Source organism: Aptenodytes patagonicus, chromosome 15 (assembly GCF_965638725.1).
Source record: "Aptenodytes patagonicus chromosome 15, bAptPat1.pri.cur, whole genome shotgun sequence".
NCBI classification, from domain to species: Eukaryota; Metazoa; Chordata; class Aves; order Sphenisciformes; family Spheniscidae; genus Aptenodytes; species Aptenodytes patagonicus.
The window spans coordinates 864,436-883,717 of NC_134963.1; the positions used below are offsets into that span (position 1 = coordinate 864,436).

Sequence of the window (19,282 nt, forward strand, 5' to 3'; positions counted from 1 at the left end):
GAGAAAGCTAATTCTCCCCGTCCCTTTAAAAGAAAACCGTGGATTTTTTTAGAAGAATAAAACAAAACACTTAAGGGAATTTTAAATACAGGAAGGAGGGATAAGAGCATGGGGGAAGAACCCAACAATCTTCGTAAATATTTTTGTGACTCCAGTTGCCAAAACAGTATCCATATAATGTACCTCGGCCAAGTTTCTCTGAACACAAGAAAATTCAAAGAGCAACAATTCATGGAACACACCCACACATTTGCAGTGTATGTATACAAGCATACACAGCACTTCAGCTGCTGTGGACACGACTCTTCCTTTACTATCTTGATGTGGACACGACTCTTCCTTTACTATCTTGATGTACATGGCAGATGCTGATTTTACTAGTGTCTCTTTCTCTGGAAAGTCTCTGGAATCCAGCCAAGCTTGGGATGGGTGTTACACAGTATTTGCTATGCCTCTTGGTAGAGGCAGCAAAGGAAGAAAATTACATTTTATTTGAGTATTGAAAAGTTTGTGTTGGCACCGTTAAGCTGAAATTTTAAAGTGTCAGCTTTGTGAAAGGACGAAAAAGAAACTGATCCCATGTAACTGAAACAGAAAGATGATTTTGACTGGAGTCTCAAAAACCAAGAGGCAGAAAAACTTACTGGATTAGCAGTGTGTCACACTAGATTCAAAGCAGCCTGCAGGCAGATGTTTCAGTTCCTATGTACACACCAAAACCAGCAGCCAGATTTTCAAAATTGTTCAGTGGATTGACGCAGCACTCTAATTGATCTCTAACCACACTTGGAGTTGGTGTATACTTGAAAGGTTTGAAAGTCTGTCCGTCACTTTTGGTTGCCTATAGAGCAGCAGTTTTCTCTTTGAAGATTTGGCCCTTGAAGAAATGGTAGGAAAGAATACATTTTTAAATCCAACATATTAAAGAGGGCCATAACCTTTTCAACACTGGAACTGAACAACATTCTTGTAAAAGAATATTGTACCTTAGAAGCAAAGTATTACCCTTAAAAATTGCCAACAGTATGCACTACTACACAGCCCTGGTGTTACTATGCCACTAGCTGGTGTCATGACTGTCACTGACAGATGAAAAGCTAAATAGGAAGAGAGAAAAGAAATGGGATGTGATAAGATCACATCATAAAATACAAGATAAATGTGTCGCCGTGACCAAGATGCATTCTAACCTCAGGTAATAAAACAACACGTCATGGTAGAAAGAGAAAGAATGACCCAGATGAGGTGAAATAGCTAAGGACAAATGCAAAATGTTCCTCGTCTAGCACACGTTTACATACATTTATGCATGTTTACGAATGCTAATGTGAGAAATACAATTTTTTTAAAACTCTTGTAAATATACCATACTCCATTCCTTTTGGGCAAAGAGGAGAATGAAGAACCAGAAAGTACAATAAGCTTATTAAAAAGCACGGGGGCAGGGCGAGGAGAAAAAAAAAAAAAGCGTGTGTGTGTGTGGGAAGACAGGAGCTGCAGCATCAGGTTCCAACACTTCTTATTGCTAGGACACAATCATCCTGCAGAAGTGAATTAATGCCATAACCAACAGACTTAAGAAAGTTTCCATGTATTTTATTAATATCTACTAACTTGCCTGCCAGTGCCAGAAGGCAAGGACAGGCTTTCCACATAACCGATTCATTGAAATTTCATCCAGAAAACCATGTGCTTAACTTCACCCAACCACCAGTGTTAGCTGGCATCCACTCCCATCGTCCAAGCTCGCTGCCTCCCTTCCTGGGGAGGAAGGCAGAACTTTGTTTGCCTTCCTATTTGTAAACCAGCCATAGGGTTCATCTGTAAGAGCATATAAACTATGCAAAGCGCTTTTGAAGCCCTTATCATGGCAATGTAGGTTTCAGCGCACATGTAAACCAAGGCATTATGCATGTTTTGGATTCTTAAGTTTTGGGAACATATTAAGTATTGCCATTCTGATGCCCCAGTAAGGCAAGGAGGTTACAATCTCACGCCGGTCAGGAACAGGGTAGTAAACTGCTGCTTTAGGAGGGGCTTTCACCTGCTCACTTTCTTTACCCAAATGAGCAACAAGTGAGAACACCCAGAGGGAAATATCTCACCCATGAAGTCCAATCACCTCTTTCATGAGCGTTCAAGAATCACGTAACTCACATATGATATCAAGACAACTTCTCAAATATCGAGATACGACTGTCTTTATAAGATCTAGTAGCAAAAAAAGGAAAAAGCAAGTAGGCGGTAAGGAATTTATTTTGCAGCACACCAGCTAATTTCAAAATATTACCAACTCAACAGAAAACAACTAAGGCATGATAACACACAAGCCAAGCAGCATTTAGGGGAAGTAATGAAAACGTACAGCTTTTGAAGTTACCAGAAATAACCATTCCCTTTTCATTAAAGGCAACTCTTAATATCATTAGTTACTCTTAAAAAAATTAAGAAAGTCCGTGGGCAATCCAGGAGTTCAAGGGGACATCTCATGGCCAGTTGCCATGAAAGCAGCGAGAGTTAGATTTTACAATAGTAAGCAGCATCAACACGTACTTTATAAGTAAAAATCTACAATTTACAAAGTCACTCTACTTTCACAGCATCTGGCATTTAAGTTGAAATCTTTTACAACCCAGGAAAAGAGTATTTATAACTGTTCCCTCATTAAAGTATCATAAAAAATGATCTATAAAGAGATCTTCATCAGAGACTTAAAATGGCAGAGAGATCACCAAGACAGCCCAGCTGGGTAACAATGGTCTCCCAAAACATATTGCTGGTTTTATAGATGAGATGATAACCAATGTAATTGAGGCCAGTAACATAAAGCATCTGCTGTATTAAGTTTAAATGGTAATACATTCCTTCTAATTTAATGTATATGAACAATAGGAGAATTATTCTGGTCACCATTGCTACCATTAGGAAGAAGGTTTAAGAAGGACCAAACACTAACAGAAGTCAGCAAGGTGACTGGGAATAAACGATGTACTTGGGAGAACATCAGCACGACCTGATGCAGAACCAGAGCAGTTGCTCTACAGAATTTATGCCAATATGACACAGTGGTGCCACGGAAGAGCTTCTAGCCGCCATTTCAATTTAAAGAATTAGGCTCTGGTTTACCAGTGATTAGCAAGGATTCAGGAAAATGTTGATACAGAAATCCAGCCACCTGCATAATCTGCTTTACAAATAAGTCATTTTGTCCGTTCAGAACAAAACTTGGTTTGCATTATTGTAACACAGTACCGTGTGAAGTACAATATATAGCCTTATATACTGGTTTCCTTATCAAACCTTTCTCCACAGCTACTTGGAATTTCGGTAGCCTGTATTAAACTCCATCTCATTCAAATTTGGAAAGCTCTCATCTCTGCATAACATTCTGGCATAAACACTGGTTTATGTCCTTGTTAAATGCATCACAAAACCAACCAGCTAAGGCCCACACGCTGTCATGCCCGGAAGCCAAAAGGGCCTTTATTCCCCTAACACTGAATTTGCCTGAGAATCATATCATCAAAAGAGAGTGATGCAAATAGCTTCAGATGCAAAACTTGCTAAAATAATTTGAAATAGTTTACAATTCAAACAGCAGAGTAATCCTGATCATACACAGGAACTGTTTACATCTCAGGGCTCTACCATCCATAAACAAATTGTGCTGCGCATCTTTCATCAGCTCCTTAATGAATTACAAGTCTGTAAGTTGAAAAGTCTTCTGAATGTTCCAGATGATTCTGATCAGTGTTACCTACACACATCCAGAGTAATGCTACTTAAATTAAATCATCTTCTCATCTCTCCACATATATATTTTTATACATATGTACACAAACACACATGAAAATACATTCTCTACAGTACAAAAATAAGCCCTCACATTCTGGTTTCAATTCAGGCCTTCAGGAACATCTCTTTCTCTGAACATTACAATAGTCTGGCTGTGAAGGTTTTACCAAAAATAAAAGTTCAGAGCTGTGCCAAGTGATTTAGCTTGTGGAGGCAGAAATTCCCAAGCTCAAAAATTCTCCAGGTTTACTTAGAACAGTTTTCACTTTATTTTTTGAATGCCAAAGAGAAGTCCTTGTGGTGTTACAGATAGATGTGTGGGATTAGCCAAAAGGGAAAAGCTCAGGCATTTCAATTTCCTGCTGTAAGCAGGTGTGGGTTTGATGCATCAAAGAGGCAGAGAACACCACTGAAAGTAATGAATTTTCACATTACTGCAGTATACAGGGAGCACTGAGTCCATGGAATCACCACCCCTTAGTAAGACAGAAGAGATCTTGCCCGCCCATTTGTACATACAAAAGATTATGATTCCCCAGAGAGTGAGATTTTAGCCTCTGCGCACTCATAAAGCTTCTCTCAGGTACAGTTACAGTTGTTCACTGCTTAGGCATGCAGACAAATGAATAAAAAAAAAATCCCAAAGCCTGGCTGCAACCTAATGAGATACGTGAGACAAAGGACACTGTGAAATTTAAAACTATCAAAGTTTGAGTTTCAGTTTTCCTTTTATCCAAGAATTCGAAATACGCTCTCTCTAGTCTCAGGATTTATTTCAGGGATTCCATTCAACTCTTAAACCTCTCCCCTTGCTATTTATTGCATGGTTGGGACACAGGGAGGAATCATCAGGTCCCCCTCATCCTTAAAAGGAAAAACAAAACCAAAGAAAACCTACTAGCAAAATCTTATTTTCCATTTCTCACTAGAAACAAAACCTTTGAACATAAACTAAGCATCACCTCTGCTATCCTAAACTTACAACTATTAAAGCTACTGCAATATTAACTTCCTTCTCTTACCTCCTGTAGTATAAACAAGTCTGTGCAATGCCATGAAAAATACAGAGGCCAATACGAAATTACGAGGAAGGCTCCTATTAACAAAAATACCTTGGAAGGCAGAGTTAAACAGAAGAAAGTTCCCATCCACTATCAACCTGCATATGCATCCTTAACTTTTTCTGCCATTTTTCCACAAAGTCATTGCTGGGCACAGCTGAGCTTTGCTGGACAACATGTGTCACATAGAAGATGCTACTGAAACAACAGTAGTTTTTAAAAACATGAAGAACAGGGTCTTTTTAATGCTCTGCTCTGTCCTCGGGAAGATCTGACCAAACCAAATGTATACAGAGCTCCCAGGCCAAGTCATCTGAGATAGGGAACCCCTGTATTGTCTTGTTTCACCAGCAAGAGCAGTTACGTGAGATCCTATGCACATGCTTCTGTTCATTCTTTGTCCTTTTCTTTCTCCCGCTAACCTACTTAATACAGAGCTGCTTCTCCTCCCAGTTTCACCCCCAGGAGGAAGGCACAGCTCTTCCAAGGGCCTCAGTCTGGTTCAAGATGCCATTCCTCTTTTCCTAAAGTATGTAGGGTTTGCTTCAGTTTTTAAGCTGGATCAATTCACTGATCTTGTCCACGGAATAGTCCTGAAAATGTGTGTTTGCGTAACTGAGAGGGCAACCTGTTGCATAATTTGGGAAACCAAGAGCCAGCAGCAGAAAAGGATAGGGTCTTCTTAACCCAGTGAAGCTGAAGCTCCCATCTCACACAGCCATACCCACAAATATTTCCAGAAGGAGAACAAGCAGTGGTGGAGTCTGAAATTTTAGTTTCCTTAATTAATTCCACGTTATCTTAGAAGTATTAATTCTGTGTCTCAGAGTGGTATCTTGGGGGTGAGGGGCAGGAGTAACACCTCCTTAAATTAGCATAGGTATTTCAGAAGTTTTGGGGTGGGAAGAAGCAGTAAGTGAAATATGTTATGGTATGTTCCCTACACCTTTATGGCATACTGCAAATGAAACAGGAGCTTTTTAGAAGCTTCCCTGCATATAGTTCCACAATTTTGCTATCACAGAGAAAGTTAACTCAGAGCAACTGAGGAACAGATAAAGACACACCGAGAACGTGCTAAAAACCTCATATTCAGAGAAATGCCTTGTTATCTAACACCCAAATATAGAGACATTTTATATGTCACAACTGTTTTCAACCAGTGGCCCTGACTCTACTCCTGCTGAAGTCAGTATCAAACCCTTAATTTAGTGGCAAAAGTGAACTCCTCAGAGAAGAGTGTTTGAGATTACACGTTTAAGAACAGCCTTGTTAGAGACATCCATCCAGTTTCAAATGCAACTGTTTAACATGCTGTTTTTCCCCATTTTGATCTTCCATAATGAGTATTTCTACATTATGAAAGATGTTGAGTGTACATATCTTAAAAAAAAAAAATTATTTTTAGTAACTGCAGTGTAACTTAAGCAAAAAAAATGCAGACAGCCTGATTCTCCCCGTACAGCAGCTCACCTCACGACCTTTGGGACAGGTGGTTAGCAACACGGCCTCGGGAAGTGCAATCGCTGGAATGCTTTGCTTGGTATGTCTATTGCTGTTACAAAGCTGTATACACACAGGCAGACACACAAATTGGACATTATAAACCCTCATATCCCAACAGCACTTTTAGAAGAACATAGTTCCTGCAAGAGCATTTTCAGAAACAGAGCACTTCCATTCTCACAACCTACCCACGGTGTGCTGCTGCAGCTCCAGAGCGGGACCCCACTGTGCAAGCCCCTGTATCAAGAGGTAAAGGCACACCCCCACACCCGAGTTCTGAAATTCCGCACCCGAGTTAGGCAGTAACTGCTTAAAGAGTTACGATGTCCACCCTCCTGCAGGGAATTACTGCCTCTGTGGTAGAGCTAGCAGAAGGGAACGCATGCCCCCACTCAGTTGCTCCAGTACGTAGATCAACATCTCAGTAACTGAGTCATGAAACACATTCCCTTTGCCCAGCTCTGCTACAGAGGTCACAACTGCAGGCAAAGGGTTTACTTTGGGGGGCAGGAAGGAGTCAACATTGTAGACTGCTGCATCTCTTTACTCCAAGGTAGCAGAGCACATTACAGCTGCTTCAGGACTATACCCACACTGGGCAGCCCATTGTATGTGAGAATCCACATAGAGATCCATCTTAAAAATTAAGCTCCCTTCTTACTTGGTTTTTCTAGTATGAGTTGCCCAACTGTTTGGAAAATGATGATGCTTTTGCATGCTGCACCTCCATGAACATTTCTTCCACAAGATTTCCATCACTGGCACAGACTCTTAACAGGTATATCACTAACGCATTAACCACTTCTTCATCCTGCCAGATCTAAGATTTCCTATTTTTTCACATCAGTATCATCCTCTAGCAAAATGCTTCAGGGACAAAGTGCTGAGGAAGGGCAGCCTTACTGAGTTCAGTGCCTGAATTAGGCATGTTAGCAAAGTATTTTCTGAAGCAGGAATAACACAGAACTGAAGAGGTTTTAGCAAAAATCATTTGAAGTGACTCCTTTCCCCTTGATAACTTCATGGCCCTGAGGCAAGCCAGCACTTAAGGTTTCAGATCCAGATCAAAGCTGTATGTCATATAGTGACCAAGTATATTTTAACAGTTCCAGACTTCAAGATCCTTCTGAATTTCAAGAACTCTGCACTTACATTCAGGCCACTGCAGAATGTCAGACTGCAGATACTCAGCACAAACTTCGGCAGTCTTCATCCCCCATCAGCAGGAAGGGGAACGACCAAGGGGGAACGCCAAGAAGGTGACACCTGCCCTGCACACTCATGGCCACAAGAATAGTTTTTCAGCATTTGTTTCTTCTACCAGTACTCCCAGGTACAACGCTGCTTTTGTGGCCCAGAACTTCAGGAAGCACGACTATTCCCAGTAGAAGCCAAGAGGATAGTTAGGAGTTACTCTTGGTTCTTTTTTAATTACGATTTCATAACTGCCTTTACTCAGATGTTAATGTGAGGAGTCTCTAAACACATTAGTTCTTTAGTTAATGTGGCAGAAGTCCCTTCCAGTATCTCTCCCATTTCTGTCTGTACGGATGGTGTAGACTTGCCATTCACCTCGAAGTCATTTATCCATTTAGCTTAGTTTTACTTAATTGTGATCATTAAAGCTAAAAGATTACTTTCCAGAGGCCCTGTAACTGCACGATAAATTTCTCTGACAACTCACAGTTTAAAACTACTGCCTTTCATTAAGCAAAGCATTCTCTAATACACTGTTGTGGTATCACACCGATCAGTTATATGGCAAAAAGACCACAGAATTAATCAAGAACCCTTGCTCCATCAGAAAAGATAAGATATGTTTATCAAAAAAGATAAACATATTGCTGATCCTCAACTATGACAGGCAGCATGAAAATTAAAGCCATGAGATTTTTTTGTTCTGATATGGAAGAAGAATTCACAAGTTAACTGAAAAGCATGACCTAAAGTGATTAACTATAATCTTCCACTCTCACTCAAGCTTTTCCTCATATCAAAATAGAACACCCTGAAGACAAGAACGCGGCTCTCCTGCACAGGTCAAAAGATATTAAACCCACCTTTTTTTACAGTTAGCATTCTGCTCCTCTTACCTCCAGTTCTTTGCTTCATGTATTAAAAAAAAGAACAAAATCCCAAAGAGCTGCTAACTCTATCTATCTATCTAAAATTCAACAACCCATTGCATATAATTTGACAGGTGCAGTAACTTCAGGTCAGGCAGCATGCACAGGACCCCATACACAAATAAAATCCCTTCCTCCCTAAGAAGTCCACAGGTAGCATGACACACGAACAAGCACCCAAACAAAACCAGGATTTGGTCACCTCTAGCAGGCAGGGCAGCGATTACAGGGACTGCCTACAGACAAAGAAATGATCACTCAAGGGCCCAGCTGAAAGGGCTACTTTCCCCTCAAGACAACCAACGTCCTATTTGCATTGAGAAATGATTCAGCCTTCTGTTACTGAGACGGACAGGTTGAACACAGCATGATTAAATGAAATTGAAGCACCTCGAACAATTCCAGTGCGCTGAAGCTAAACAAATTCATTGTATTATCAGTGATGTATTATCACTGCATTTTCTTATTCTAAAATACTCTGTTTTAAATTAAAAAGACAGAGAAGAAAAAGGAGGGTTAAGAAAAAGATAACACCTCATCCTAGTTTGAGGAGCAGCTCTACCCTGCCGCCACCTGAATTTATGGGGTTTCCTGAGGCTTACAAGGTAGATGAAGGAAGTTAACAAGGTAAGCACCTATAAATTACAGAAGTCTACACGATCTCTTTATTTAAATCCAGCCTGCCACAGCTTTACTCTGCAATACCCAATGACACTCCAAGGTAAAGAATAATATTTGAAGTCTTTTCGCACAGAGCTGTAAGTCCATTATAATTATTAAGATGACAGCCAAGAGGGCTTTTTGTTTAAGAAAACATTTAGAGTGAAAAACTGAAGTTACTTCCCTAGTATGTTCAACAACAAAATCAAAAGAAAGCAACGGAACACTGTATGGGAAAAGCAAACATTTAACAAAAGCAAACAATAGCAAAGCTCTCTTTTTTAAAAGCACTATTTCGAGCTGTTCACGTCAAAGAGTTCCCTAGACTTACTGAGCAGAACGAGAAGGTCAAAGAAAACAATAGCTTGCTTTTTTGGGTGTTTCACCAGTTCACACAACAGACAAAAGCAAAATCTCTCTCGAATGCTCTGTTAGAAAGAGCAGCTCAGCTGTTGCTCTTGGTTCTCGGCTAAAAAACGAGGACACAAGTAAACAACCCCCTCCACCCCCCGCCAGCTCTCTCCTCTCCACACCGCCGGGACCACTGCACGTGCGGCCGCACGGAGCCCCCTTCAGAAGGGAAGGGCGCAAGTTTAGCACTAACCTGTGTGAGTTCCGCAGGCATTTATGCGAGGTGCCAGTTTTACAGTCCCTAGCAGGGAATACCTCCAGCTTCCCGCAGACCCTCCGTGGACCCAGCCTTCTGCTCCGAGAGCCTCCCTCCTCCGCGAAGCTCCCTCCTTTTGCCACCCGACCAGCAACCTCGCCGCTCGAGAGCCCCTCCGCAGCCTCCCTCCGGACAGAGCCCATCCGGGGAAAAGAGATGGGAGAAAACGCGCCGCCGCCGGCTCCCGCGAGGGACGCGTCCCTCCGGCACGGCTCTTCCCCCGCTGCCCCGCGGCTCCCTCCCGGGGGCGGGACCGACGGGCAGCCGCGGCCGGAGCGGGCTGGGGCGCGGCCACGCCCGGCGCGCCGGGGGAGCGGGGAGCGCCCGGCGGCTTCGGCTCCTCGGCGGGAAGGGCGGGCTGCCGGCGCGGGGGAGCGAGCCGGCGCCCAGCAGGCGCGGGCGGGGGCGCTGCGGCGGGGGAGCCCCGCTCCGGCGGGGAGGGCACCCACCGGCGGCGCGCCCGCAGCCCCCGGCGTTCCCGGGCTTCCCGGCCCGCCCCCCGCCCCGCCGGGTCTCTCCTGCCGGGTTGTAACGACAGAGAGGGAGAATGTCACGAACGAAACGACTGTTGGCAGCGCCTCTAAAGCCGCTCACCTGCCGGCTGCGGGGGCAGAAAGACCCTCGGCTGCCCCGTGAACCATACGGAGGTCTAACGCGGAAGGAGGGGAGAGGAAAGCCTCTTGCTCGCTTACTTTTTGCGCTTCACTTCGAGATTAATGCCATCCCTAATGCACCAGCGCCAGAGAAAGACGATCTTCCGTCTCCTCCCTTTTCCGTCTTACACAGGTGCAGTGAGGCTTATAGCTCAAAATACAACTGGCCTCATTTTTTTTAAAACCATTCACCTGCCCACAAGCCTGTCCCGCAGTCATTAAAAGACTGTCTTGATAAATTACTCATTACCAAAATGAATGCCAGATGTGCTATACCTTGCGTCTACCACATTCTGCAACAAAAACTGGGACTTCACGGCATGATACAGCATGGTTTTCACGTCCGTTTATTGCTAGTAAATTGGAAGTACCCAGCTTTTAACGTTCAGTCTTTGAACAGGCAGCCAGGGTGCGAACCCCCATGAAATCCCTGGGAAGGAGGAGAGCCTCCCACACTTCTTGTTCTAGGAGCCGATCCTTCTTTCTGCCTTTTCCAAGAAATTGCAGAAAGGGTTTGTATTAATAAATATATTAAGACATCAAGTCTTATAAAAGAGAGACCGAGGTAGGTAGGTGTAAGCCAGCCTTAACTAAACCTGAAGAACTTTCCCCCCCACCCAGACCCCGTTCAGGGGCAGGAGGGCATGCTCACCCAGCGCCAGAACCAGAGCCTTGCCCTTCAGGTGTGAGCAGTTAACCAGGTCTGAGAGGCCGCCAGCTAAGTCCTCCCCCCCAGTGCTACATAACCAGCACTGCTTGCAGTCACCAGCCAAGGGGTAACGGTTGTTGTTCCTCTTCCGTACCATGTTCCTGCAGCAAACCAAAGCAATAAATACATCCACCACTGTAACAGCTGGCGGCCGAACAATGGTAATCAGGGACTGAAAGCTACTGGAATCAAATCAGAGACTATCCCTGGAAAACAGGGATAGAGACAGCGAGACCAGCTATAAAGCAGAAAGGAAGGTACATTACCATTTAATCTTCTTTCATTATCAGAATAGGCGCCTTTGCACAAAAGTGTCTTCCCAGCCCAGCTTCGGGTTCCCTGAAAATTCTAAAACATGCTTCCAGTGTCAATGTAATGAACATGTTAATTAATATGAATCCTACCAGATCAACATGAAAAGGTGGCATCTCCTATACTGACATTTAAGACCAGAAGGAATGTTTCAGACCTACTGAAGACTAATTTCAGCCTTCCTGTTACTGCCAATGTCAGCATTCCAGCTGAATATTAGAGCTAAGGCTTTGTATTTTAGGGGCAGAGAACAGGGCAGAACTACGTTGCTCAACTCTGATCCTAGTTTGTTTAACAATAAATGCTGTAAAGGTTGACAGGGGCAATGGTAGATTTTCCACAAGGTTTAGCTGAAGGAAAGTATTTGCTTCACTGCAGGGAAAAAATACGCTCCAAGTCTATCTACAGTGGAATAATTTAGAGGCAACTGGTAGTGGCCCTTAATAAAATACTTAAAGGCCAAAGCAAAAGGAATGCATTTTGTATGAGTCTCCTGTACTTTTGTACAGCACTCTCCCCTCCCTTCTCCTTGTCCAACTTTTCTTCAGTTAACAAACTAAAATAGCTCAACTTTTGTTGAGGCCATGCTGGCATAGAAAAGTACCATTCAATTTAGGCATGCACGTGGATATGTGCCAGACCTTTATACACTGTCAAAGAAAAAAAACGTTATAAAGTCTATATCCATAGGGCACTGAAGTAGCTACTCTTGCATGCAAAACGACGAAACTGAAAACCTTCCTGGACGGACCTGCCAATTCTTACTCACATAAGAAGTCTCTCATGTTGTAAACCCACAGGTATTTGTGCAAGCCATGCAAGATTAGCATTGCTGAATTTTGAAGTCCCACCTTCTGGAGTCAGGTTGTTATTTAAAAACATAATTTTCCTTTCAAAAATATAATAGAAGCTTGTAGGCCTTCTGGTTGTAAAGTAAATTTTGAAAATGTTTTGACTCAAAGCCAAAGATTTTTTTTTTTTTTTAAAGGCAAAATACATCTCAAGTTCCCTTATTTCTTAGCCGCTTGCGGTATTTTACCAGCTCATATAATTCTGAATGCTGGGATTTGGCAATGCTGAAGTAAAAGAACTAATTACCTAAATAAGAGTTATGGATTAGATCCCTAAGGTTATACTGAACTTCCAAATTCTGGCAACAAAGACTCTATCCATTAGTATCAAACTGCTGACTACATCGCAACCTCCCCTCTCCCCCCCCTTTTTTTAATGAACCTTAATTTCTTAATCCGACACATTTTTCCCAGCTGCAAAAGTAGGGTAAAAACTTACTTTCTTCTCTCTGAGAAATTAAAAATTTATAAATAGGAAGGAATTTAATTCTCTGGAAGATGGAGTAGTATAGTATCTGGGCCAAGCTCTCTTTTTTCATTTTCTCCCATTACCCTTAAAAAATTCTCCATCACTAGTGCTGCACTATAGATTGATCTGCTCTCAGAGGCAGTAAAAATGAAATGGTTTACAGCTCTGCCTGGAAACATAACATATGGCTTCAGTGATATGTAACTTCCACAGACCCAACACAGCAAGAAGGCACAAGGCGAATCAAGAATCCCAGCTAACCATATAGGCAAAAGCACCACGATCACCCACGGCAACTCTCAGAATTAGATAGCCTATATCCATATAGGTGCTTCCATGCCAAGGATATTTTATTGTCGTTCTGTGAATTTCATGTAGCAAATAAACAAGGTGAGAGAACTCAAGAACAGTACACCAGAATGTGTCAGTGTGCCCTACTGTAATGACTTTAATACAGACAAATGAAAACAGAACACTATCTCCAAGATACATTTTGACATCTTTTCCTGTTAGCATTTCCATCATTTTAAAATATATTTGAAAAGTTACATGAGCCCTTTCAAAGCATCCATACTTGCTCCAAAATGGTCGCATGACTCTAGTAGGACAAATCCACCAGGATATTTCTAACATTTCCATAAACATGCTTTTGACAATCTTTTTGCTTTCATACTACAAGGTTAGAAATGGAGACGAAGCCAGATTGCCTCAACTGGGGAGCAGTTGTATATAAATGGAAGATGATTTTATGTGTCATCCTTATTCAAGAATCCAGTATTAAAGAAGAGGTCTAAAGGATCACACGGCTGAAGAACAATATGGCAAAGAGCAAGCAGACATTTTCTGTAGAGGGACACCGTTAGGCGTTTCAGTAAGTTCAGGGGATTTTCATCTGTATACAAACACAGCATCCATCTTGCTACATCTAATATCAGTCAACTCCATTTCATCCAAGTTGTCATATGACAGGATGAGAACAAGGACAGTCTGGTGACAGCACTGCTTACATTAGAAATAAAGGACAGAGGAAGCTACGTGTCACTGCGTATAGGTCGCAGTTGAACGAATGACCTATGTTTCTTCCCAGCAGCTTCATTTAGATAAGAATCAACTACATTTTACAGGGATAAAAATAGAAAAATCTCCTCCAGTTTAAGGAAAAAAAAAAAATAGCGTTACATTTATAACAGAATGACAACAGCAAGGAAAACAAATCAAATTTAAGGTTGGTACTGCGACCATAATTTCATGCTGTAGTTATTGGAAAGGAAAAAAGACACTCAAATGCAGGAAAGACAGACCCAGTATTAACCATTTTTCATTTCTTAGTTTTTGTTCTGGTATCCAGATGATTTGTGCTGTATTTCAAGCTGCACATTACAATCACTTGCTCAGAAGATACCAGCTTAACATGCCATTCTCTCATCCAGAGGGCAAAAATGTAGTTTGCCATTATGTACTGGATTGATAGCTGTCTGTATGATCAACCGATTTTTATGGTAATTACTATCCTCCTCAAACCAAAACCCGAAGCTATTTTGGATTTTCTTCTGAAGAAAGAATTAAGCGCTCTGTGTATGACATTTTATTCCAGAGCAAGTTTCTTGTATTTGAAATACTTACATATGAAAATAAGACTGCAAAAAGGAAGAAGAGCTAATCGAGATGGGTTAGAAACACGGACTATAGTTCTTTTCAATCTTCAACTACAGTATTCTAAAAATGCCACTCTGCCAGCAGCTAAAGATACATTTTAGATAAAGTCCCTAAAATGAACTCTGCCAGTATTCTACAGCATTTCCCAGTCACCACAACTATGGTTAAAAAATATTCTCTTCAGCTAGTAATTTGGTAGCTTAAAAAGGGAAACAGTTTTGTTTTTTGGTCCTTGGGTTTTGTTTTTTTTTAAATATATAAAAAGAGTAAACTCTGACATTTATTTAAATCAAAGGCTTTAATTATAGTTGGCACGCAGCCTCAGGCTGCCCATGGCCATCTTTGGCCATTCTGTTCTCAGTCACACTGATGACTTCAGTGAATTACTCCACATTTGTGACAAAGCAAGCGAGAGCATAATTTGAACCATTAACAAGATGACCTAAACCAGCAAAAGGCTTGGTAATTTATCAATGTCATCATAACCCAGCATTCATTTTGGGCTCTTTCAGCATTAGTTCACAAGAGCTTATAGATACTGGAGACAGCTGAAATGGAATCGTAGAAAATTTTTGGTTTTAAAAGCCAGGTTGAACCTTTCAGGTCCACAGCTCAGAGGGCTCAGGGGAAGAGGAAATTGCCTGTTTGCCTGCTTGTTGGTTTTAAAGTTTCTGCAAAACATTCTTGCGGCTACATATGGATCTGCAAGGGTAGAGGCTTACGAAGACTGACCGACTCCTGTGCAATGCCTTGTAGGGATAAAGGTCTGCCTCGCTTGTACACGTACGGATCAAGGCCTGTATTAGTAACAAAATCTTTTCATAAAATTGAGAGATACAGTGCAAAAAGGTTTTGTGAAGGTTTAAAATCTTTCTTCCTGAACACCCCTGCTGAACTAGCACAGTAGTATGCTTGGAAAATAAAATGTAGGAGAATTAAAAATCTTCAAAAGCCAGTACCATTAATCATGTTCTGCTGTCTGAGCTGAGAAATAAACAAGCAGCAGAACATGAAAAATAAATCACAACTTTAAAATGTAAGATGTTTTCATGTTAATTATCAAGAAGCAAATGTGGTAAATGTGACTAGAAAGTTGTTTTTAAAAAAAAATCCTGTTAAACCTGATATTACTCTTCAATGTTTTAATGTTTACATTTGAATATTCCTGTTTTAAGACATTTTTAATAATTACTTGCAGCTATACTTACTGATCTTGCAACACTCTGAGACGTCATGCAAAGAACAACCTAGATGCCCATTTACATAATAAGGTACACACAGCAAGCAAAATTTATTTTTAATGTGTTTCTCTTATACGTACTTCTAGAAGAAAACATAGTTCTATTAGTAAAGCAACGTAAAATCATGGAAAATTATTATAAAACTGTGAATTTGTCATTCAAATTAAATAACTTTAATTTAAACCTGGCACAGTTCCAGGCCAGAAAGGTTAACAGTGGTGGAAAATAAGTCTTTCACAAATCTTGGCAAACAAAATAAGAAAATCCTTGCCTTTCAGTTAATTCCAAAACCTCATTCAATAAAAATTCACACAAAACAGAAGTTGAGACTTTTCAAGGCAAATGAAACTGCAAAAATATTTCTGAGATGCTTAGGGTAAATGTGGTCATTGCTTTGCACTATTATAATCATTGGCATAAATCAGTTGCTGTCCTGCTGACAAACATTAGATGGCACTTTGGAATTTAGCAGTTACCATATAAAGTTGCAGAGCACACACTTGGGAGATGAAGTGTGAGACATGAAAGTGAGGTACTGTTGATGATAGAAAAGTGAGATTTCTGCAAAGGTGTGCATCTTTGAGCTAAAAGATGTATTTTCAGTCTGCACATGTAAAACTATAAAATAGTATATAATTAAATTTTGAAAAAACAAATCATTGTGTTGGAAAGAATAAAATAATTCTTTCCTTACCAGACAAGAGGGTCAGTTTCTCAGTTGCTGGGTTCCCTTTTTAAAATTTTTTAATGAATCCTTTGGGATCTACTTTTTAAACTAGATTTGCTGACAAAGTTTTCTACAAACACTTCTCAGATACTGCATCAGATTTTGAGTGGATTTTGCTGTATGCCAGCAGATCTGAGCCCTCAATAACTCTAATAAGTGGGGTTTAGATGGTTCGCTTATCAAATAAATCCTTTCAGGAAAGCACTTCACAGCTTCTGATGCAGCTGGTCAAATCTTCTTAGTTGTTGCTGAAATTGATGCTAATATTCCCATTCACTTTTGTATCCATGTTTTTACCATCTAAGGCCTTAAATGAAGACTGAAGAATAATCATAGGGGAGAAGCTATAACAAGAAATAGAAGAACCAGGAAATGTAAATTCTCACAGGAATACTACTCGAGTCCATCTTTCAGAGGCTCTCGTGATATATACCATGATGCCTGTTGCACAAACTCTCTTTTTTTTATTAGCCTTTTGCTATCGCATTCCTCCTGCAATACAGGAAGCAGGTTCTAAGATTTCTTTTGGAATTTGGGTACTCCCAGCAGAAAGGCAAACAGCAGGAGCTCCCTGAGCTCACAGTGGTGCAACATGCCATACTGTCACTTTGGAAAGTCTCTATTTGAAACACCTGCAGTAATTCCAAGAGAGCTACCGCTCTGGCTGAATTCCTGTAAGGTGCAGACTGGCTTAGCAACACTGTCTTAAGCCATCTGCAGTACTTTGGCCCATCAGTTCCTTGCTTCCAGTTTCTACTGTTGCTGAGCTATCGGCAAAAGATCCTGACTTGCACTGTAAACCAGGAGTTCATGCTTTCACAGAGATGGAACAATGTCCATAAAAAAGGCAGCAAAAGCTCCAACCTCCAAGCTAAACTCAACTATTATCATCCCCAACACAGCAGAAGACAGGGACGGGATCATACCTCAGGGTATGATCATGTTCAGGGGAACATACCTCAGGGTACGATCATGTTCAGGGGAACATGTCTCCCTGAAAAGTAGCTGAGTAACGGCTTCTGGTCCAGTTCCTAACTGTGCTGGGATTCATAGGTACTGCAAATCTCTCTCAGCTCACACTGAATTCTGATCTAAGAACTCATTCTCCCATGTGAATCATATTCCCAAATCTCTCCCCTCCTTCCCCCCCAGAACCTTTGAATAGCTGCACATATGCAGAAACTGAAACCTGACCCAGCTCATTCCTAGAAATTCAGTAATAGTACTCATACGTACTGAATTTACAGGATCAGGCTGATGGCATAGCTAGTGCATGTGTAACTGCACAGTGATTTGTAGGCCAAAAGAACACAAGAGCTGAATTGCAGAGAGAGGGGAGCTGAGAGCAGCGGCACCAGAAGCTGGCTGGAGAATAGGCATGATACAACTCCGACGCCGAACCATACTGTACCCCTAAATCAGAGCTTGCATCTCTATGGTTTCAACTGGTCTTATAAAGGAATTAGGACTATCCCTACAAAGTCTTTCAACATTTTGCAATCTGCTCAGTACTAGCAGAAGTAGAACATGCATGGGTTAACTACCGATGAGGTTTTTTCTGGGTATTTGGCACTGTAACAGGAAACAGTACTGTAACACCGGGGAGCTGTCGTGAACCGACAGCATTGTTGTCTGTACCTGACCTTACCTGTAAGGGGAAAAAAAAAAAAGGAAAAAAAAAAAAGTAATTTTCCACGCTGTCAGTCCCTTAATATGAGCACAAATATGTTATGTAACTAAGGAAGCCAAGACGCACTACAAACTAGAACTAATTACATAAAACTACATACAAGGATGGAACTGCATTCTGTATGAGATGGAGAGGAGAAAAAAAGGTAAGCCAATGAGTCAGTGCAGCTTGGAACCCATTTTTGCTTCTTCTCTGCATATGTTCAAACATATATACAATATTAATGCACCTAAGTTCTTGCTATCAAAGCACTGGAAACAGTCTCTATATTCTAACAGTCTATGCTATGGCAGCGTGGAGCAGAGAATCGTAAATAAAAGTAATGAAATACTGACAGAAGAGTTATTGTTGCCCAAACTGTAACTCAGAAGGTTAACTTGATGGTATTTTCTTAGAAAAGCAATTTGAGCTAATCTTCTTGTATTTTTTTTTAAATTCTCGCAATGTGTTCTGGTATGCTTTAGAGTTCACCTTTTACTTGAAACTGACCCTCAATTCACAAAATGTCATTATTGGCAGAATTCACAGGTATCTCAGATTAACATAAGGACTGAAGAATATTGGTGCTTAATTACGGCTACAAAATACCTGCCTAAAAAATAAAAAAAAGGAAAATGTGTTTGTTAGTTTTTAAACAAGTGTTATTTCTCTGGAACATAAGTTGAAATATAAATGATCCAAATCGTAACTATGAAAATATTCTGTAGCTTTTTGCCATAAGCTGATTTTCTTTGAACAGCTATAATCACATTTGCAAAGTGAAGAAAAAACAAATTTTATTAACTTGGTTGATTACTGACATTTCAAGACAGCCTTTTGGGGTATTATTTTTTGGGAGGGGATTTGCGGGTCTTTTTTGGCGAGGGTGTTAATAGAAAAAAAAACAAACAGTATGTGATTTCTTTTAAGTTTCTTCACTCCCACTTACTTCTCTGCCTTCCCTTCAACTCTATTTTGTTAATACCTTGGTTAAACACAAAGTTAGGGAACATTTGCACCAAAACTATATACCAATTTATGAAAAAGCATGGTCAAACATATGTCAGACCTGGAGAAACATATGAAAAAAGCTCTTATGAGTTATAGAGGTAGGACACTAATTAAACACGATAGAGAATTTTGAGCCTCTGTTTATTCCCCTACCTGTTAACAAATGAAT

General features: G+C 40.9%; 1 protein-coding gene across 13 annotated transcripts in view; it reads right to left on the reverse strand.

Annotated features, from left to right (window-relative positions):
* ARVCF (ARVCF delta catenin family member) overlaps positions 1 to 19,282 on the reverse strand; it is a 299,641-nt gene that overhangs the window by 150,199 nt on the left and 130,160 nt on the right. For 2 of the 13 annotated variants that reach the window (XM_076353130.1, XM_076353125.1), the window contains exon 1: positions 9,753 to 10,031. The exons of the other annotated variants lie outside the window; for them this stretch is intronic. In XM_076353130.1, coding sequence (XP_076209245.1) covers positions 9,753 to 9,773 — 21 coding nt within the window. In that variant the 5' untranslated portion in view covers positions 9,774 to 10,031. Of the gene's footprint in view, positions 1 to 9,752; positions 10,032 to 19,282 lie in introns of those variants that run through there. 13 annotated transcript variants of the gene reach the window in all.